Raw genomic sequence first — 19,242 nt, 5'->3', positions numbered from 1 at the left:
ATGTCGTCAGCAGCACCAATGCGGTAATGGAGCACAGCCTACAATAAGTGCCTGTCCGTCCAGGTCCAGCCCAAGCCCACTACAGCCCAGCCGAACCATCCGTTCTATGCGCTCATACCTAGCTGCCTCCTACGTATCGCTGTTGGGGAACTCTGTCCCCGACTGTGCCGATTTCCGATCTTGAGTTTTGAGCTTGACTTGTGCTATCTATGCTCTCTCCGCTTTTGGCCCTCTTCGTTTTATGTACTGTTGTTTAGTCCGCATACCCATCCGCGCAGATTTGTGCTTGAGCCTTAATGGAATGGCTGGTGGGAGATAAGTGACGTCATTTGACTCTTCCGGAAATGCCGTTATCATGCCCGTCCAGAGGCTTTGGAGGACGGCCTCGGTAACGAGCTAGCTTATATTTATACGTAGTCCATAGCCCTTGTACACTGATGTAGGATGATAAATCCGGATTACTGAGGTGTTTACTTTGGACTTGTCTCATGTTTGCAATAGTTACAGGCAAGGCTTGCTAGAAGATAGACGAAACTAAGACAATCGTCGATCCACCTGTCCCAGCACACAGAATAAATACCAGATCAAACGCTCGTAAAAGCAATATACAGTGAGAAAGAAGGATGTTCCAAGCCCCTCACCGACTTGCGAAGAACGCCCCCGAAAGACTCGCAAGCGGCGACTTGCTCTGGCTCGACGCATCTTCCGCGAGAACAAGCGCAAGCTTAATACCCAGCACGGATCCGATCCTCGCTAGGCATCCCCTGATCTGTTCCTGCTGAGATGGCGTAGCAAAGCCGCAGGAGAGAATATACCAGAGCGGCCAGATCATACTGTACACCGAGAAGGCGCGAGCGCGGGGTTTGGGTTTTGAATCTGCGGATGCAGAGGATGGGGAGGAGGTCGTGGTTCGGTTGCCCATGATGTCGACGTCGCCGAGGCAGAAGGGGATGCTTTTGCAGATGTCCGTGATCATCTTTTGGATGAGGGCTGGGGTGGCGGTGTTGTTGTTGTCTTCGGGGGCCTGTTCGCCTGTGGCTGTTGCGAGGGCGCGGCGGAGCTCGAGCATGATGAGGTGGGAGATTATGCGGACGGCGCGGTAGTAGGTCCACACTGAGGCGATGGAGAGGTGGTGGTAGGTGATGAGGGGGTCGTGGTTGTTGGCCTTGTCGGCGTAGATAACGAGGGGGAGCCATCGCTCGGGGAGATCTTGGCTCCAGGATGTGAGTTCAAGGTCGACCTGGCGGCCTGTGAGGAGGAGGAAGGTGAGCTGGGAAATTGTGTCTGTATCGAGGGGTTGAGGGGTCGGGTTTAGAGCTAGGGCTTGGAGGGACGACGTGGCAAGGAAAAGCTGGCTCATTTTGGAGGCAACAAGCATGAGGCGGGAAATTGGGTCTCTGGTGGTAAGGCTTTCGACTATCCAATCCGTGTTGTAGCGAGGTCTTTCGCGGAGGGCCAGCATTTCGATGTGCTGTTTGGGGTATTAGTAGTGGGACTAAGAGTAGTAAGGATGCGTGGTTTACCGTATGGGTATATGCAAACTGAAACAAATCTTTCCCCTGTGCATTTCCCAGCTGTGCTTCCCCTCTCAGCTTTATAAGAAACTCAAATCCACCTGCATGTGAACTCGAAAGTCCATTGCGCTCCCCAGTAATATCCTCAAAGAGCGAGAGCAGCACCATAGTCGCAAAGGTCTCGTCCTTGACGGCCTGTGTTTGCGTGTCTAGCGCCTGTCGAAGCCCCCGCAGTGCACTGCCATAATATTGCCTTGCGCGCAAGACTAGCGGAGGCGCGTTGACATGGTTGCTCAACGTCATCAAAGCCGTCGCATCAACAGCAAGACGCAGACACGACGACGTAGGGCTTTCGGACCCAGTGTCTCGGCAGATGGAATAGAGAGATGGCAGAGACGCCAAATAGCTTATCGCTTCATCGGCGTCTCCGCCAGAGGTATACTGGTCGAAGAAATAGCAAACTGCCCGTTCCTCCCAGCTCGAGTCGGCTACCCGGTGGAGGGTGAGTGACGAGGCGGAACCTCGTCGTCGCGCAAGCTCTTTACCAGCAGGTACCCCGCCGGACTTCTTGACAAGCTGCTCAACTTTGGAAGTTTCATTCCTGAAGATCGATTCGAGTCTGTAACCTGGACAGGGCCGGCCGTAGACACGACAGTTGCCGCATTCCGGAAGCGCTTCGTCGCACTGGATTTTTGATGTTAGTATATCGTTCTAGAGAAGGAGGGCGTTGAAAACCAATAGATCCGATCCGGCGATCCGGGAATATTCGTGCTCAAGCTTGTGTGGGAGATATCAGATCTTGTCATACCTTGATCTTGCGCTTACGGCACAAATAACAACCTCGACTCCTTCCACAATATACCATATTCGCTTCTAAGAGACCTGTTGTAATCTCACACTTCGCCAAGTTGGTAGTATGGGACTGCTAGCGCAAGAGGACCTGGTTATTCCTCTGGAAGGGATCTGACTGTTCCTTGGGTTTGGGCAAACGAGTGGTCGGTACGGGATCTGGACAGTCGGCAACCAGACATGGTGGCCGTCGATATCTGAAGGTGAGAGGTCGCGTGCTGGTGCTGAGCTCTCAGGAGAACACGGATACCGAAGGTCTTCATCCAGGTACAGACACAGGTCGTCTGTACCCCAGACTATTGTTCATGACGCCAGGCAATTCCAAAGCAAAGCCCAGTCGAAAACCAACCTAAGCGGAGAATCGCCGCTAGTGGGAGACTAGCCAGCTGACGAATGGGAAGGCCACTAAATCGGGCTGAAGTGCATAGATGCCGCTTTGGCGTTTCACCTCATGCATCAGCGCTGCATGGGGGGCTTTATCTTACAAGGTTCCGGCGCAAAACCAAACCAAGGGACTACTCGATGTAGACATCTTGACATTTTACCCACTCCCTCATCAGTAGAAGTTCCACGGTGATCGAGGTTTGAAATCTGAATGCATGCGGAACTTAAAAGGGGATCGTCAGTGGGGGATGGAGGTGGGGGAGGTGGATAAAGCAGGAAATCGGGAAGCTAAGGAGGCGATGGATTTGCAAGATTTAAGTTCCGTTCATTCGTACTCTTCTTGCTAGCCTGTGCCCAGAGTATAGCTTAGCTGTTGAAGATACTAGATGTCAGGATATGTGGGGACTTTTTCTGCTATCAAGATATGTCGCCTGCCTCCTAAAAAACTTGACCTGGCAAGTAAAATGTCCTATCTAACTCCGCCTGTGTCCATGGGCAAAAACAACCTAACAATATGATATGGGAACCTAAACACCTGGGATGCAATGCTAACCAGTAGACCGTGGACTATATGCCCATATCCGCCAGGGTGCGAGCGAGTATCTCGTAGAAGCAGGAAATCAAAGCAATTCGCTGAAGTCGCAAAGCAAGAAGAAGTTATATGGTTGTGATATCCGAGCATCCCACGAATCATAAGGGCGCATCCACCATTGGTAGGTCGCCGTCGCTCCTTTGTGAAGCATTCGGAGATAATATACCTTGAGATAAGCTGTTGTCGTGTTCCGGCGGCGGTTCAGAGACGCTGGACGAGGCATCAATCGCCGTACTAGACTCGGATTCCTCCGGCGGTGGTGAGAAACTCCAGACCTAGGTAGAGATGATTAGACGTATGATCATAGCACGTTATCCGACACACTCACCTCCATAACCGTACGGCCCGATCTGCTAGCCATTATAACTGCCTTTTCTTCCTCGAATGTAACTCTCCAGACTGTCTCTGAGGGGGTCGACAGCTCACGGAGCAATTGTCCGGTTTGCAAGCTCCAAACCTTCACACGACCGTCACTTCCACCGCTAACAATCCTGTTGCTGTCAAATTGAAGGCTAGTCACACTGTTATCGTGGGCCGCCAAGCGATGAATTGGAGCCATCCTAGTCAACGACCAAACACGGACAGATCCGTCCGAGCCCCCAGTGACCAAGGTATCACCGCTCATTTGCAATTGCCCGACGAGAGACGTATGACCCTGCAGTATAGCATGACACTGGCCACTGTGCGGGTCCCAGACACGGACGCTGGTGTCAAGACTACCGGTGGCAATGCGGCGGCCATCAAAGGCTATCGCATAGATTTGGCTAAAGTGCCCTGACAATGCTCGCAGAAATCGGCCTTCAGAAATATTCCAGATACGCGCGGTGGTATCATAACTTCCCGAAACGACGATATCTCCGTGTACAGCTAAACACCTGACACTGGCCTGGTGGCCGACAAGAACATAACGGCAAGTGCCCGTCTTCAAATCCCAGACTCGCAACGTCGTATCCCTGGACCCCGAGATAGCGGTGTTCTTGTCCGACATTTTCAGGCAGCGCACCGTTGATGTATGGCCGCGTAGCAAATAGATCGCGGCACCTGTAGCCATGTTCCAGACCCTGACTTCTCGGTCGCACCCGCCGCTAACCAGAATATCGTCCCATGGAACCATCGCCCATACGCCCATGACATGTCCTTGAAGTGTTTTCTGGTTTTCTCCATTTGTATCGTACACATGTATCTTGGCATTATCCAAAGACGCCACGATGTACTTGGGAGTGAGGTGTAGGCTCGTTACTACACCCTGGTCTGGCGAGATATGCCGTTGAGTGCACCTACCACCCTTACTCCATGCAGACTCTATCATGTATTTTTGCTTGAAATGGTATTTGTATGATAGCGGTCGGACTCGTCGCTTCCTGGCTTGCAGGCTTGCAGAGGTCCAATCTCCAGATAATGACCGGGAGAAATCTGCAAAACCGTCGCGGGACTGAATTGTAGCGCTGTTGGGTCTCCTTTGCAACCCACTCAGAGAGTGTGTGCGGTTATCGTGGATAGGCTCAATAACATCTTGATTATCTGCCGCGGGACGTCGATGGGTATATGCATGTTTTTCGCAGAGGTTCTTCCATGTGATATCGTCATTTAACAGCTCATGCCACCGCGTTGATACCTGCGAAGCTCTCGCTAAAGTCTTTGGGTCATCGACGAAGGAAAGAACCTAGAGACGAAAACCAAATCAGTCCTCAGAAGGTCAGAGACTTGCGATACTGCGAGTCTACTTACTCTTAGTGATATCTCCGTTGGGAAAACAAGGAACGGATCTTTTCTTAAACGAGGCGCAACATAGCTTGAAACGAAGCTGAGTTGTTGGCTGTTGCAAAGACCCAGGATAGCCTCCAGAAACTGCTGTCTTTGAGCCCCAGAAAGGGTGCTGAAATAGTCCTTAGTGCTATCCAGTAGTGTATCCTGTTCCTCCGTCGGCCTCCAAGTAGGCGGTCGTTGATGAGGGGTGGGACTAGGAGCAGGCGTCGGAGGAGAGGCGGGCGCAGATGGGAGGAGGGTCGGGGGGAGAGTACTAGGTTTGTCGGATGGAGGTATCGGCTTCGATTTTGAGTCCATTCCGCTTGTCACCGGGGGATCCGACGTACGCCGAATGCCCATAAAATGCGTCGCGACAAGTCGAAAATGTCATCCACCGCCGGATCGTTTCCGCAAGCTTCACGGAGAATGTCGTGATACCCAACTCTTTCGAAGGTCGGCACAGTTCATAGATTTTGAGAACGAGTGTATACAATGACGAATACGGACAAACAGAAGATGAGTGCGTTTTCGACGAGGGAGAGTATTTTGAGCGGTTGTTAGACGCCGGCGGTTTGGTGGTGAGCGAGCTGGCGGGAAGGTTCAGCTGGCGAGCGATAGTCGGAGATACTAATAGGGGGCAGGAAAGACCGAAGCTGGGCAGAATTTAGGGAGCAAAAACGGTAGAACAAGAAAAACCCCAGCAGGGGGTAGATTATGTATAACTAAAGGGCGAGAGAGGTAGTAAAGGGAGCGGGAGGGCAGGGGAGGCACTGGGCAGAGGTGAAGAAGAAGGAATATGGATGAACAACAGCTGCAGCAGCAGTAGTAGTAGAGAGGCCCACGAGGAAGAGACGACGCAGCGGAAACGCAGACTTGATTTCAAGAGTCTCGATCAAAGTCTGGTCAAGTCTGGTCAAGTCAGGTGCTGCAGTGGGCCGCTGCCCAGCTCTTGATTAGCCTACTCCTCTCCACCGGGCCTCTATCAGCCTTGGCATCCGCCGTTGCACTCCAGCCTGGAATGTCGCTGATGAATGATTTCATCACCCCTGCTTCTACTCCAGGTTTATAGATCCAGAACTTGGCACTTCACTTCACTTTCCTGTTTCCGTCTTCCGCTCTCCCAGTCAAGGCTGATCCTACCACCCACCTGCAATACCATTACATACATACATACAAAACTGCTGTTGCTCCCATGCAACTCTAGGGTACAGTAAGCAACGCCAATAATACAACATTTCTAGGTATCACACAGATGCACTCGCTTCAAATGCCCCAGGCCAATCCAATCTAAGGGGTTCGAGCAAACACAGTAGAAATATATCGCAAGAAACAACGGGTGCAAAGATCATTCAGTGAGCATGTCCGATCTGGAGAAATAGCGGTAAAATCATGCCAACTACTGAAGCAACCAAGTCTCTGATGGACTTGTCAGGTTTCGATGAACCTCGCGAGTCATATCCGTTGACCGGCAGCTCTTGAGACGAGCTCGAGTTGTTCTCTTGCATCGTGTGCATGGCGACATATCTTGAACAAAATGTCAGTGACTGGAAATTGGGAACAAAAGGATTTCTAGGCCTTACAAGAATGTGCCGGCTGAGAAGAGAAGAAGAACGCCCGTGCGCCAGTGCGCACTGGTCTCATCGGTCGACCCCGAGCCTAATAGATGCACGAAGAGAAATGTGGCAAGGGCGCCAACCGGGGCAGCGAGGCTAAAGACCAAGAGGTGAGCTCTAGCAGCACGACTGGATAACCCCTGCTTAAGCAAAATCGATGTGAGCCCAAACGATGCAGGAGCCTTGTGAACCATTATAGCTAGGAAAATGATGAAGCTCAGTCCGGTATCGGACGTAGATGCCCCGAGGGCGATCCCGTCGGCCGCAGCGTGAATTACTAGGCCAGTAGTCGTCGCGAAACTATGGCTGCTTCGGGCACTGTTAGCAGCATCGAGCAGACCGCCGTCCCGTGAAGGAGATGAGTTCCGGCGAAGCCCCGATCCTAAATTGTCTAGCGATATATGATAAGGTGGTCTTTGCGGTTTGGCCGGGGAGGCAAATTCAGGGATCTTGTCGATCAGATACATCAGAATGAAGCCACTGATAAGAGCAATCCCAATCCAAGCATGCGGAGAGCTCTCTTGCGAATGGTCATGTTCCGAGTTTTCCGGTGTGTCCTTCTTGACTTCTTGAGCCTCAGAATGCTCATGCCGTGCGACATAGATCGTTCCGGGGTTCTCAGATGGTTGCAGATTGTCAATCCCTGTTTTTGTTTCGCCGCTCACGCTAGGATGCGCCATTGCGACGGTAGGGACGGCCGATGGTCCATGCAGAAGGGGAAATTCGACGGAGCGGCCGCTGAGAGCCTTTCGTTCAAGTGTAACGGCATCATATAGAGTTTCGACTCCTTCAGGTATAATCACGATCAAGGATGTGCCGACAAGAACTCCCATTCCAAGGGAGGATATTAATCTCAGTTGCGAGGGCGAGAGTTTGAATGCTAATGGCAGTGATCCCACGACGAAGGATCTATGTGAAAGCGAGAGGACACAAATTAGCCAAACGCCGCCGAAATAAAGAAAGACTCTAAAACCCACGTAATTGCCATCACAGTGCTCAATGCGAGCAGTGTGAAAAGTCCCTCCATGGTCAATCGTTCGTTCCAAAGCTGCGATTCCGGTCTAGGAGTCTTGGATCATGTTGTCAATTGCGTGGGAAGTTGTAAAGCAGCTGAATGCTCGAGAATGCAGGCAGTAAAAGTCAGGGCCTGCAATTCAAGCGACAAGTGACGCGGTAAGAAGGGTGAAGGTCGTCGAGTTTGCGACCAGGAACGAGCTTGTCGAGTTGACACTGACAGAGCCAGAAACGTGGCGCGGGAGATTGGGTTCCGCTGCGGGAGAAAGCCGTCGTCGTCTACAGGGTACCTGCCCAGTGCCCAGTAAGTTGTAACTAACTAGTGGTATAGGTAGTATCCTCACAATAATAACCCTACGCCTGTCGAAGAAACCAGCTTTCTTAGTAGTGGTTTCGAATGAAATGACTCTGATTATCTTGTTAATGTAGATTCTCAGCCGCAATGCCAGCGAAACGTTTGGTATTCTTGCGGACTCGTGTTATTAATAGCAGTGCTGCAGTACGCGGCACTCTTGATGATCGGCCGGCCCTACAAGGACTCCAATTGCTGCCGCTTTAATAGCCCAAGTCCGAGACCAGATCCGCCAGGGGTTGTTCTTTTCAGGTGCCTAGGTATGACTTCGCAGAGTCGTGGCATCATTGAATAGTGCTCATTGCCCGTATCTCTGCGCTTGAGATCTGATGAAATCGCGCAGCCTCTCTTCCTTCTCCCAAGTCTGTTCCGGTGCCAAGGTCCCATACGCCTCGTCGGTCTGTTCGATGATCTTTTCCTTCCAACCTATCTCTTTCTCTCCGGTCACATTGACTTGCCCCAGACCGTCCCACACCTCTTGCATAGTGCCTCCCAGTTTGTCCAGGAAAGCTTCAATGCCACCCTCGCCTCCCCCCTGTTGGTAACTCTCAAAGACACCATTGCCCGCCCATCTTGGTCCCAAGCTAGCCATGAGGATAGTGTCGAGGTCCTTCACTGTGACTACATCTTCCTGTACCAAATAGCAAGCCTCACGAAGCAAAGCAAACGCTAGTCTGTTTCCAACAAAACCTGGTATCTCTTTCCGAATAACCACAGGGCGATGTCGGGAACCGGGCATAGAGAAGTATTCACGGGCGAATTCGACTCGATCCGGGGAAGTTCCAGGAGCAGGTACAATCTCAAGTAGCGGCATGATATGCGGCGGATTAAACGGATGTACCACGAGTAGACGTGTCTTGTCCTGCATATCTTGCTGTTGAGCAGAAGCCGATATTCCCGATGTACTAGTCCAGAGGTGTGCAGAGGCGGGTGCGATAGATTCGACCTTTCTCCATATAGACCTTTTGAAAGCGATATTCTCAGGGCCCTGCTCCTGGATGATTGTGGCGGACGCACATGCTGTCTCCAGCGAAGAGTGTATGTTGAGACGGCCGGATGATATCAGTGTAGCCACTAGGTCGGGCTCAGAATTGGCGCTGGCTAGGAAGTTTGGAAGGGTCCTGATGAGATATTGTTCAAAGTCTGGCCTTGTATCAAAAACGTCCACTATCGTGTTCTCGCGGTTCAGATGAAGTGCGGCGAAGGATATCCCGATGAGCCCCAGGCCGATAAGGGTTACACGCTGAGGGTTGGTGGCCGACATTTTGTCTCTTGAAGTAAACTGATGCTGTCTCTGGTTCGGATAGTGGCTGTTTTGGTTCGAATAGATGTATTTGACTAGAATATGAATTGGTTTGTTCAACATTACAAGTTTGGAGATATATAAAATGTCTCCGCAATCCGGAGAAGCCCAAGACAGACAGCCACTGAGTAGCCGAGGCATATAGTAGGACCATATGGACTCCGATGAATCTCATCCAGTACCAAGGTTAGAAATCTTTCAGATAAGTGCATCTGCCAGACTATAGCGAAAATCAGTATGAAGGTCTCACCTTGTTGGCTTGCTAACAATACCCCTACAGAATACGCTAGTCCCAAAAGGGTTATACCGGCTCCGCCCGGGCGCGGGTGCCGCAACGCGATCGAGGGAGACGCGAAAGGAAGATGCAACAAGTGAGCTCAATGAAACACATCCTCTCCCTACGCTATCTCTTCTCCAATCCAACCTCATTTCTGACCGAAAGTCATCAACATGTCGGCGGAAAGCGATTGTATATCACATGTTCCCTTTCTTTTCTATTCGTATTAGGAACTGACACTATCCAGGGTCGTGCGACGCCAACGATGCCGTTCAGATTACTATCGTCCAGCCCGACCAGGAGAAACCCAAGACGCTTTCTAGCTTCCACCCTCAATTCACATACCCCATCTTCGGCGAGGAGGAACAAATTTTTGGCTATAAGGGACTGATCATACGGTTACGCTTCGCGGCGCATAACCTGCGCCCCCATGCCCACGTTTCTTACGACGAGAAGTATAAGGCCGTCGACGATGCTGCACCGGCTGATATTACGAAGGCCCTGAGAGATTTCCTCCCCGAAGGTGAGTTATTATTGCGCGCAGTGACGACTGCCCTTCAAATCGATATCTCTGACTCTTGTAAATTACAGAGGCCTTTTCTCCGCTGTCCGAGTTCGAAAGCGCGGTTCAAGGCGAAGATGCGAAAGAATTTGTGCCACCAGGAAAGCTCGTACATGATTATTCGATGCGCGGAAGGAACTATGAGATCTGGGCTGCATCTTTGGCCGATTCCAGGGTTCAGCAGCTGCTCAGCAGGTTTCAGATTATGGTATCGTTCTACATAGAAGCTGGAACACCTCTCTCAACAGATGACCCAGAATGGACTCTAGAGAGATGGATGGTCTACTTTGTGTATGGTGCACTGTATTATGTATGATGATGCGTGGATGCTGACTGTGAATAGATACGAGAAGGTCGAACCGCCAACCCAAACAGCTTCACAATACTCTATTGTCGGCTATGCCACAACATACCGATGGTGGTTCTACCAAAGAAACCGTTCACAGAAACCTACTCCCAAGGAAGGCCCGTTCCCTCTTCCCGAACCCGTCCGTCCGGGAGAACTTCCATCTCGCCTTCGGATTGCTCAGTTCCTTATCCTTCCATCACACCAAGGCACCGGCCACGGTGTCAACCTCTACAATACAATACACAAAGCCTGCGTCGATGACGCAACAATCATGGAATTGACCGTCGAAGACCCCAACGAATCCTTCGACGTCCTCCGCGACTCAGCAGACTACCATATCCTTCGCCCCGAATTCCTCAAACACAACATAACAATCAACCCTGACCCCTGGACCGAACCTACCAAAAAGACCAAGCGCGTCCCAACATCCTCCCTGCTTCCCTTGAAAATTCTCTCCGAAATCCGCACAAAATACAAGATCGAACCCACACAGTTCGCCCACATCCAGGAAATGTTCCTCCTCGGCCAGATCCCGCGCAAGAACCGCAGAAAGGGCGGAGCGAATATGTCCCGGCTTCTCATCAAAAAGCATAGGGCCGACGACCCTAACGACCGCAGGTACTACTGGTGGCGTATGCTCACCAAGCAGCGCCTCTACAAGCGCTCTCGCGATATGTTGATCCAGCTCAAGATGGGCGAGCGTCACACCGCGCTGGAGGATACTGTTACGAACGTCGAGGAAGGCTACGAGCAACTTTTTGAATTCTTTAACGAGCGTGAGGAGCGCTTGAAGGCGCAGCAGGAGGAAGCGGAAACATCGAGCAACAGGGACCAGCGGGGCAAGCGAAAATTCACAGTGGAGGATGAAGATGACGATGAGGAAGAGGAACAGATCGTCGTTGCAAAGCGCCCGAAGGCGTAGATTGATGATTAAAGGCTTTGAAGGGCGTATCGCTAGGTTTTTAACCTATTGGTTTATCTTCAAGCTCTCGGAGGCGAGCTGTTATGTAACAATATCAAAGAATGATCCCACAGTTAAGATCTCTAAGTAAGAGCACATCGAGCATCGGACGTCTTTGGTCGGCAAATTGTTCGTGTCTAGGTGATGACTCAGTAGACCGAGGCATTGCGTCTTGCCTGCTCTGTCGACCCGGCACCGCTGGGAGTACACGGTGGAAGTTGTGTGCAATCTAACTATGTCATGATTATGGGATGGCAAGGGTACCTGACCTAAGTATTGATATTGCACCTAGTTGAGGTCTGCTAGTAACTTAGATCAGGTCGATGTACTCCGTACGAAGGGTTACATGTATCCAATGAGGGCTATGAGTTTTTGAAAGCTTGTGCTGACTTCAGCATTTACATCGGTTGATATTGAAGCGAAACAGCCGAGAACTGAATCATGCACTTGCCAGGATCTCGCAGAGCGTTGTGCGGAGGCCTGGTTCTCCATGTACCAAGAACTGTATGCTGAAAACGTCTCCATATTACAATGTGTAGGTCTTGCCTGAAGGCAATTAGAGCCTTACAGGATTCGGGCTCGAGAGACTCCGAGTATATTAGCCTTAGCAAGAATTTGGCGGCCGGTCTTGCGCCTTGCCTGTCGTGGTGAGTTGGTCTGAGCATCATCTCGAGTGTACAAACGGAATGCGGAAATTCTGATAATCCGCCCAGTCAACCGATGTCACAGCTCCAGGTTCACTTTCAGATGCTGTTGCGTGTTGCCGAAGAGCTTATTCTCTCACGTTTGATTCTTACTACCTATTATAGCATTATAATCTCGATTGCTGAACTGGCGCCGGGACTCTCACACCGCATCCCCTGCCATCTTCTCTTGGAAACCCACAATCCCCCCCATCCCATATCCCCAGGAAACTAAGATGGTAAGAATATCGACGCAGATTTTAATATTGTTTGTTTACTCGCAAATAGGGCTCGCTAACTCTCGCAATCTGCAGCTTCCCCTCGGTTTGCTGACGGCCGCGCAAGGCCATCCCATGCTTGTTGAGCTCAAGAACGGAGAAACCCTGAACGGACATCTCGCAAATTGCGACAACTGGATGAACCTAATACTGAGAGAAGTGGTTCAAACGAGTCCAGAAGGCGATCGTTTCTTCAAGCTCCCTGAAGTCTATGTCCGCGGAAACAATGTACGTTGTGCGCTTTACAAACCTACTTTTTAAGCTGACCACGGTGTCCAGATAAAATACCTACGAATCCCCGAAGAAATCATCGAGATGGTCAAGGAACAACAGCAGAACCAGCCTCCAAATCGCAACCGGGGCCCTCGTGAGGGCGGCCGGGGTGACCGGGGAGGCCGCGGAGGTCGCGGGCGCGGACGTGGGCGCGGACGGGGTGGGAACTAGAGAGAAGATCTTGGTCGTGATGGAGGACGTAAACGAGGATAGATACCCCGGAGATAACTGCAGAGGGTTCATTGGCGGTTTCGTGAGCATGGCCTGGCGTATCTGGTTGTTTTTTTTTCTCGGTGGGAGCTTGCCATGTAACTTTATTGCTATAACCACCAGTTTATGGTCAACATGGGAATGAAGCCCGATGACGAGCAACAAGCTTAACGATCTCAAATGATAAGTGTGCAAGCTGCGCGATAGATATTTTAAAGCTCTACTACCTAAGTAGCCACAGGTTCATATCACGTGACAACCGGCCTTTTTCTGGGGAACCTTCTTGTTCGGATTCCACGATTCCAACAAACCACGATGTCTCGCAAGGGACCCGTATTGGACGATCTTTGGCATCTGTTTCGCCCAGCACTCAGCCAAAACACCTTCAAGCGCCATAACATTCCATTCTCTGCTGCGCGCCAGTCGCGCCGCCTTTCCCCCGTTCCTCTAACCACTATATCGAGATGCCTCCACAAGCAGTACAGCTCCAATGCTACTCAATTCCGTGATGGCCGAAGCGAACAAAGTACGACAGGGAATGATCCTGATACGGAGCATTTCACGCCGCTAAAGCAACGTCATAGGCCCGACTCAGAGAGATACTTCCAGTCTGGAAAGTCGTTGGTTGACGCTGATGTTCCGGTACACCTGAAGGCCGAAAAACCGGCGCAGCTCGAAGCGAGATTGACAAAGATCGCCAATGAATCGCCCAAAATAACTAGTATCCTGCCGATACTGCTGCTCCTGATTCGAGATCACAAAATCCGCCCTACGTTACAACACTATAGAGCGCTCATACAGTGCAATGTCGATTCTGTGAATGGCTCGACGGGAAATGTGAAAAGGCTACTTGAAGAGATGGATGAGCATGGGATAATCCCTGATTCTGCTACATATCATGCTGCTTTACAGGTGCGAACTGGCTGTTTTTTGGCGCTGCCGAACGGTTCATGCTAATTGGGTTTTGTCTTTTCAGGTTCTTGCTGTGCATCCGGACTACTTACTACAACAAGAGATACTGCGCATAATGAGGGATAAATGGCTCCCGCTCAGTCCAGATGGCTGGCACTATGTGGTGGCAGGTCAGATCCGAGGGCACCAGTTCGAATTGGCTCTGGATAACATTGCGAACATGGAGCGGAAAGATATAGCGGTCGAGGACTGGTTATTCAGTCTCTTGATATACAACCTTTGCGCGTTCGAACGTGAAATGGATCAAGTCCTCCAGCTGTTGAAATCTCGCCTGAGTCAAGGCCACACACTAACCCACGAGCTCTGGACGCAAATACTCGATACCGCGAGTTCTATTTCTCACTATGAACTGACTTCCTTTGTCTGGAAAAGAGCGGTGGAGCTGGGGGAGTTCGATCCAGATCCTCGATTGTATGCTCAGGTCCTGGGGGCGGTATTTCACGACGGGGGCGATCTCATCGACTCTGTACTGCGGTTGATGGCCTATAACAAGATCACACCCCAGATTGATCACTACGAACAATGGTGCGCAGCAAGAGTCGCAACCGGCAATATCCATGGGGCAATTTTTGCTCTTTGCGAAATGCAGAAAGCGGGCTATCTTGTGGAACCAAGCTCAACAAGGGAGATAGTGAAATATTGCGTGTCCAACAAGACTCGCCCGCAAGAAATTTGGAGAATACTGAGGGACCTCAAAGCGCGGGGTCATGTGATCCCAATGGCATGTGCTAGGGTGTTCATAGAATTATGTGAAGCAACCGCTGCCGAGGATCCATTTCAGGTTGACGATGGAATGTCTTTCTACAAGCAAATCCACATGCTTTGCCCCCAACGGCCTGACACGGCTTTCTATAACGCACTAATCAGCATGTGTCGTGTTGCGAAGAACCCCGAATCTGCTCTGTTTGTGGTTGAAGAGATGGCATCATTCGGCGTCTTACCGGACACGACGACATTCGAGCTTCTCGTGCTCATCTGTCTTGATAACAGCAACTTCGAATCGTCGTACCTTTATGCCGAAGATATGCAGGAACAAGGGTTTGATTTTCGCCAGGATGTTCGCGTGAAAATCCGAGAGCGCTGTGTGGAATCCAGCAACGAGTATGCTGTCAGATTGAGAAACCTTCCAGGTGTTAGTAAAGATGTACCGACGGTTGAGAAAAATACCCGTGTACCTGAGGAACTCCTTTCGCGGCGGCAAAAAGCCGAACTGAAGTACACAAAAGAGCATAACAAACTACGAAGGCAAAGAAAGAGGCAGAGGTTGGCTCTGGAAAAGCAACAGCAATCTACCGAAGGCCATGTCGAAGGCCACACTTGAGTTCCCTACCCCAGAGGATGTGTTGGTAGATGCTAAGGAGGTCGGAAGCGAAGTAAAGCTCCACTGTATTTATCATAACCTGTACATTAAACGCCCCTAAGCCTTGAGGAAGGTACCCCGGAGCCAGACGGGCAATCCCATATTCTCATACCCCCAGGAGGGCTGACCGAGCGAAGGATGACAGCTCGGCATCAGATGCTGATCCCAATAACGCCTCAAACCGCCTGTTTTCTGTGGTATAACTCAGCGATGTTTGCGTTCGGTTATTGCGCAAGATCTGTTCTCGATTTGGCCGATGCACCGATTGTCACACTAAGGCATCAGTTGGAAGATACGCTCCATTGCGAAGAACTTGAATGCACAAGCGACTCCTTGATACCTTGGCGGCATCGACTCAAGACAAGCTGCGACAGACCCAGTAGTTTAGCCGCGCATGGGGTTCCACTGCTGAAGCCTGGGATCCAGAACTATAGTTCAATCTGGTTTGAGAAGACGAAAATAGACATGCAACACCGCGTCGGAGGAATAATCAGAGTCACAGAGTGACAGAGCGGGTAGTTTGAGTTTCAGAGCTTCTACCTTGTTAGGAATGCAGTTCATTGGCAATTCCACCTGAGAATGCTGTGGGCAACTTTCTTCTGGCGACTGCCCCTTGGAAAGATCTGCAACGGTTCAAACGCCGCCAAGGGAAGATCGACCAGGAGAAGCTCCATTGATATTCAACATTTCGCCAGCACTACCGGCGCTACCAGATCAGAGAATATACCTCACTCTCCTGGTATTCTCTTATATTCCTCGCACTCCCTTGGACCGAGCGAAATCTACCCAGTTCTTCCCTGTCAACAATAACTCAACCCCCCTGCACCTATACCTTCACAACCTTCGGCGCCCATACAATTACCATGCATCTCTCCGTGTCTACCCTCCTCCCCCTTGCGCTATCACTCCTAGCGGCATCACCAGCCTCAGCCTCAGCCGCCGCCTCCAATATCCCGGCCTCAGCCCGCCGCATCCCCGACCGCACCGCCGACCCCACAAACCCAGCTTTAACATGGCACGTCTCCGGCTTCGACGTCGGCTGCTCCCCCGGCGGTTGCGTCTACAACTTTAACATCTACGGCGTCGCATCCCCCAATACTCCGGCCTTCAATACCACATGTAACGGAACGAGCTTGGAAAAGGATTACGTCGAGTGCAAGGACCCCGGCGTGCTCTCGCAATTGGTGCCGCAGCAGTATCCGAACTGGACGATCAAGGCGCAGCACTCCTGGCGGGAGGGAGCATGGTCGGAATACTATGCGCTGGGGGAGAAAAACGTAACAAGTGGGACGAAGGTGTTTACAATCCCGGTTACGGAGGTTTATGGGGTTGCTTAAACGTGGACCTTGAGAGTGTTGGATGCGATGCAAATATCATAACGATGGGATATTGTATAGGATATTGTATGGAAGGACTTCATGGTCGGAATTGGGGTTTGTATTTATAATAGTCTGTTATGGACTTGGGAGTCGGGCGCTTCGAGACATCTGCGATGTCAATGGATGTAATTTATTACTTGCAAAGCAATAATTACAAGTCAATAAACGATGAGAGAGTAACGACAAGATCAGCCCTGCACGTAAACGTATCCTCAGTTCAGCTGCCCAGAGTATGGTACGGAGTATACGACACAATGAGGCTATACAACAAGACTGCGGCCGATGACATCAGATCCCCATTCATTCATTCTTGGCATCACGTTGCGAGTATTGGAACCATCAAGAGCCTCGCGACATCCACGCATCTTTCTTACCCACCAAGAACATATAATAAATGATTCCTATACATACCCCTTGCCGCCTTACTCAAATCCACTCTCAATAATTCTCACTTCACACAACCTCCTCACAGAAGTTGTGTAACTGATGGTAAGCACCCACCATCGCTCCCCTCCAGGGCCTCCACTCCCCAACTTCCTCAGGCTCAACGAGTCAGCCCACATAAACGCCCAGGCTGACCTGCTGCGTCTTGGCTTCTTAACCACCACAGGCGTCGATCCTCCGCCAGATCGTAGCTGGTCCTCGTTTACAACATGCAGAAACCGGGTTAGATCTTTGCTATGTCGCGGATAATAGTATGTGCCCCCCCCTCCCCCCCGCTCCATCTCAGCGGATGAGTCTGAGCGCATCGAATGTAAGTTCCATTTCTATGAACTAACATCTATATATATAGTTATTGCAACCTCAGGCCCTTCAACGAACTATCCTAAGATAGCGTACCGCACTCCACTGAAGCAGCTCGTTAGCTTCCTGGACAGCAAGCATGGGGCGAATTGGTGCATATGGGAGTTTAGGGGCGAGGGGACCGGATATCCCGACGAGGAGGTTTATGGGCGGATTCACCACTTTCCGTTCCCGGATCATCATCCGCCGCCGTTCGCGCTGATTCCGAAGGTTATGGCTAGTATGAGGAACTGGCTGCAGCGGTTGGAGGGTGAGAATGGGAAAGAGAAGAAGGAGAAGGGCGAAGAGGAGGGACAACGGATTGCGGTGGTTCATTGTAAAGCCGGCAAAGGGCGCAGTGGGACAATGGCTTGTTCTTACTTGATTTCTCAGGAGGGATGGAAGATGGAGGATGCGTTGCAGCGGTTTACGGAGAGGCGGATGAGGGTTGGGTTTGGGTCGGGTGTTAGTATACCCAGTCAGTTGCGGTGGGTGAGGTACGTGAATCGGTGGACAAATGAGATGGGGAAGAAGTACGTTGAGCGGCCGGTTGAGATCCTGGAGATCCATGTTTGGGGGCTGAGGGATGGAGTCAAGGTCGCGGTTGAGGGGTTCGTCGATGAAGGGCAGAAGATCAAGCAGTTCCATCTCTTCCACCGCGACGAGAGGATCGATTTGCCTGGTGAGAGTTCGCAGTCGGATAGCACTGAGACGAGCGACGACGGCGGCAACAGCAGCAGCAACGATACCACGAAGTATAGCAAAGTGGACAAGTCCACAAAGTTCAAAACAACAATTTCCCTCAACTCCAACTCAACATCGGCCCTCTCAAGCCCTCAAGACCCCGCCTCTGCTACATCCGATGCCTCCCTTTGGACAAACAGCATCTCCCACCCCAGCACCAACCCTTCCATCTCGTCAACACCAACAGCCGCCTCCGAGCAATCCCAATCCCAGCAAACAGTCACCCCCGGAATAACATCCACACCCTCGGAGCCGCCCCAAAAACAATCCTCAGCCGTCCTACTCCGACCCCGAACCACCCTCATCCTCCCCTCCTCCGACATAAACATCGACTTCGAACGCCGCAGCAAAGCAGCCACCTACACCGGCCTAGCCATGGTAACCTCCGTCGCGCACGTCTGGTTCAACCCCTACTTCGAAGGCGGCGACAAATACGACTCGGGCGTATTTGAAATCGAATGGGACGCCATGGATGGCATAAAAGGCACGTCACGAAAGGGCATCAAAGCGCTTGATAAACTCAAGGTGCTGTGGCGGTATGCGGAATCCTCGACGACGGAAGTTCGGGACGCAGATAAACAGGCAAGACCGGTTTCCAGCGGTGTGGTTATGGAGCCGAAGCCTGGCGAGCCGATTCCTGAGACGACGGTTACAGATTGGAGGTTGAGGGAGAGCGAGCAGGCGGATAGTAGTGGGGAGTCTGGGGAGGAGGAGACGGAGGTGAACAAGAAGAAGGATAAGGAGAATGTGCCGTTGAGGATTGTGGCTGATGGGAAGGAGAAGAAGGGGGAGGAGAAAGAGGCTTAATAAGGCCTGTGGTCCTTGTTCTTTGCCTCACAATATAGCTGTTATTGTATATTAGTAGTTCTTCTCACGCAAGGTTTCCTTGCGTAGCCAATGTATATGTTACCTGATAATGTGGATTTGATACCCGAAGACCCGGCGGGCTTGAATTCAAGGCAGCTTTAGATTCACCACTAACTACCGTGAGCGGACGAACAACAGTGTGGAATACTAAGCTTAAGCCATTGCTGGTGTCCAGAG

At 51.2% G+C, this 19,242-nt stretch overlaps 9 protein-coding genes across 9 annotated transcripts; 5 read left to right on the top strand and 4 right to left on the bottom strand.

Moving 5' to 3' along the window:
- Position 1: 1 nt before the first annotated feature.
- Positions 2–2,666, bottom strand: BJY04DRAFT_200533 (putative C6 transcription factor). The gene is made up of 3 exons (XM_073712946.1): positions 2,323–2,666; positions 1,524–2,198; positions 2–1,471 (listed from the first exon to the last, which is right to left on the bottom strand). Exons 1-3 carry the CDS (start codon positions 2,377–2,379, stop codon positions 638–640), a joined length of 1,566 nt encoding a protein of 521 aa, XP_073565884.1. The 5' UTR covers positions 2,380–2,666; the 3' UTR covers positions 2–637.
- A 346-nt stretch (positions 2,667–3,012) lies between these two features.
- Positions 3,013–5,583, bottom strand: BJY04DRAFT_200532 (F-box/WD repeat-containing protein). Its single transcript, XM_073712945.1, has 3 exons — positions 5,068–5,583; positions 3,668–5,002; positions 3,013–3,614 (listed from the first exon to the last, which is right to left on the bottom strand). The coding sequence occupies exons 1-3, from the start codon at positions 5,443–5,445 to the stop codon at positions 3,438–3,440; spliced, it is 1,890 nt and encodes a 629-aa protein (XP_073565883.1). The 5' UTR covers positions 5,446–5,583; the 3' UTR covers positions 3,013–3,437.
- A 783-nt stretch (positions 5,584–6,366) lies between these two features.
- Positions 6,367–8,144, bottom strand: BJY04DRAFT_148513 (Mn(2+) transporter ATX2). The gene is made up of 3 exons (XM_073708836.1): positions 7,676–8,144; positions 6,666–7,607; positions 6,367–6,609 (listed from the first exon to the last, which is right to left on the bottom strand). Exons 1-3 carry the CDS (start codon positions 7,723–7,725, stop codon positions 6,435–6,437), a joined length of 1,167 nt encoding a protein of 388 aa, XP_073565882.1. The 5' UTR covers positions 7,726–8,144; the 3' UTR covers positions 6,367–6,434.
- Position 8,145: 1 nt separating this feature from the next.
- On the bottom strand, positions 8,146–9,411 carry BJY04DRAFT_231993 (uncharacterized protein). Its single transcript, XM_073719670.1, has one exon. The coding sequence runs from the start codon at positions 9,326–9,328 to the stop codon at positions 8,363–8,365; it is 966 nt and encodes a 321-aa protein (XP_073565881.1). The 5' UTR covers positions 9,329–9,411; the 3' UTR covers positions 8,146–8,362.
- A 336-nt stretch (positions 9,412–9,747) lies between these two features.
- hat1 (histone acetyltransferase catalytic subunit HAT1) lies at positions 9,748–11,594 on the top strand. The gene is made up of 4 exons (XM_073712944.1): positions 9,748–9,836; positions 9,892–10,167; positions 10,236–10,497; positions 10,550–11,594. The coding sequence occupies exons 1-4, from the start codon at positions 9,818–9,820 to the stop codon at positions 11,475–11,477; spliced, it is 1,485 nt and encodes a 494-aa protein (XP_073565880.1). The 5' UTR covers positions 9,748–9,817; the 3' UTR covers positions 11,478–11,594.
- A 686-nt stretch (positions 11,595–12,280) lies between these two features.
- Positions 12,281–13,043, top strand: BJY04DRAFT_200523 (U6 snRNA-associated Sm-like protein LSm4). The gene is made up of 3 exons (XM_073712943.1): positions 12,281–12,438; positions 12,514–12,705; positions 12,757–13,043. The coding sequence occupies exons 1-3, from the start codon at positions 12,436–12,438 to the stop codon at positions 12,919–12,921; spliced, it is 360 nt and encodes a 119-aa protein (XP_073565879.1). The 5' UTR covers positions 12,281–12,435; the 3' UTR covers positions 12,922–13,043.
- A 229-nt stretch (positions 13,044–13,272) lies between these two features.
- BJY04DRAFT_200522 (pentatricopeptide repeat protein) lies at positions 13,273–15,806 on the top strand (the record flags this gene model as incomplete). Its single annotated transcript, XM_073712942.1, has 2 exons — positions 13,273–13,872; positions 13,937–15,806. The coding sequence occupies 2 exons, from the start codon at positions 13,276–13,278 to the stop codon at positions 15,251–15,253; spliced, it is 1,914 nt and encodes a 637-aa protein (XP_073565878.1). The 3' UTR covers positions 15,254–15,806.
- Positions 15,800–17,029, top strand: BJY04DRAFT_200521 (uncharacterized protein). The gene has a single exon (XM_073712941.1). The coding sequence runs from the start codon at positions 16,156–16,158 to the stop codon at positions 16,627–16,629; it is 474 nt and encodes a 157-aa protein (XP_073565877.1). The 5' UTR covers positions 15,800–16,155; the 3' UTR covers positions 16,630–17,029.
- BJY04DRAFT_200519 (putative phosphatidylinositol-3,4,5-trisphosphate 3-phosphatase) lies at positions 17,030–19,145 on the top strand. The gene is made up of 3 exons (XM_073712940.1): positions 17,030–17,160; positions 17,282–17,366; positions 17,465–19,145. The coding sequence occupies exons 1-3, from the start codon at positions 17,158–17,160 to the stop codon at positions 19,003–19,005; spliced, it is 1,629 nt and encodes a 542-aa protein (XP_073565876.1). The 5' UTR covers positions 17,030–17,157; the 3' UTR covers positions 19,006–19,145.
- The last annotated feature ends 97 nt before the right edge of the window (positions 19,146–19,242 follow it).

The sequence above is a fragment of the Aspergillus karnatakaensis genome (genome assembly GCF_047715665.1).
Source record: "Aspergillus karnatakaensis strain CBS 102800 unplaced genomic scaffold BJY04scaffold_72, whole genome shotgun sequence".
NCBI classification, from domain to species: Eukaryota; Fungi; Ascomycota; class Eurotiomycetes; order Eurotiales; family Aspergillaceae; genus Aspergillus; species Aspergillus karnatakaensis.
The sequence above is the reverse complement of the archived record's forward strand: the minus strand, read 5'-3'. Positions and strand labels throughout refer to the sequence as shown.

Coding starts and splice junctions, on each gene's coding strand:
- BJY04DRAFT_200532 (XM_073712945.1), bottom strand. CDS start 5,445: ATGGGCATTCGGCGTACGTCGGATCCCCCGGTGACAAGCGGAATGGAC. Junction 5,003..5,067: donor CAACGGAGATATCACTAAGA/GTAAGTAGACTC, acceptor TTTCGTCTCTAG/GTTCTTTCCTTCGTCGATGA. Junction 3,615..3,667: donor CGGGCCGTACGGTTATGGAG/GTGAGTGTGTCG, acceptor ATCTCTACCTAG/GTCTGGAGTTTCTCACCACC.
- BJY04DRAFT_200523 (XM_073712943.1), top strand. Junction 12,706..12,756: donor TCTATGTCCGCGGAAACAAT/GTACGTTGTGCG, acceptor CACGGTGTCCAG/ATAAAATACCTACGAATCCC.
- hat1 (XM_073712944.1), top strand. Junction 10,168..10,235: donor GAGAGATTTCCTCCCCGAAG/GTGAGTTATTAT, acceptor TGTAAATTACAG/AGGCCTTTTCTCCGCTGTCC. Junction 10,498..10,549: donor AGATGGATGGTCTACTTTGT/GTATGGTGCACT, acceptor GACTGTGAATAG/ATACGAGAAGGTCGAACCGC.
- BJY04DRAFT_200519 (XM_073712940.1), top strand. Junction 17,367..17,464: donor TTGCTATGTCGCGGATAATA/GTATGTGCCCCC, acceptor CTATATATATAG/TTATTGCAACCTCAGGCCCT.
- BJY04DRAFT_148513 (XM_073708836.1), bottom strand. CDS start 7,725: ATGGAGGGACTTTTCACACTGCTCGCATTGAGCACTGTGATGGCAATT. Junction 7,608..7,675: donor AGCACTGTGATGGCAATTAC/GTGGGTTTTAGA, acceptor GCTTTCACATAG/ATCCTTCGTCGTGGGATCAC. Junction 6,610..6,665: donor TTCTCAGCCGGCACATTCTT/GTAAGGCCTAGA, acceptor ATTTTGTTCAAG/ATATGTCGCCATGCACACGA.
- BJY04DRAFT_231993 (XM_073719670.1), bottom strand. CDS start 9,328: ATGTCGGCCACCAACCCTCAGCGTGTAACCCTTATCGGCCTGGGGCTC.
- BJY04DRAFT_200533 (XM_073712946.1), bottom strand. CDS start 2,379: ATGGTATATTGTGGAAGGAGTCGAGGTTGTTATTTGTGCCGTAAGCGC. Junction 2,199..2,322: donor GCCGTAAGCGCAAGATCAAG/GTATGACAAGAT, acceptor TCAAAAATCCAG/TGCGACGAAGCGCTTCCGGA. Junction 1,472..1,523: donor AGTTTGCATATACCCATACG/GTAAACCACGCA, acceptor TACCCCAAACAG/CACATCGAAATGCTGGCCCT.
- BJY04DRAFT_200521 (XM_073712941.1), top strand. CDS start 16,156: ATGCATCTCTCCGTGTCTACCCTCCTCCCCCTTGCGCTATCACTCCTA.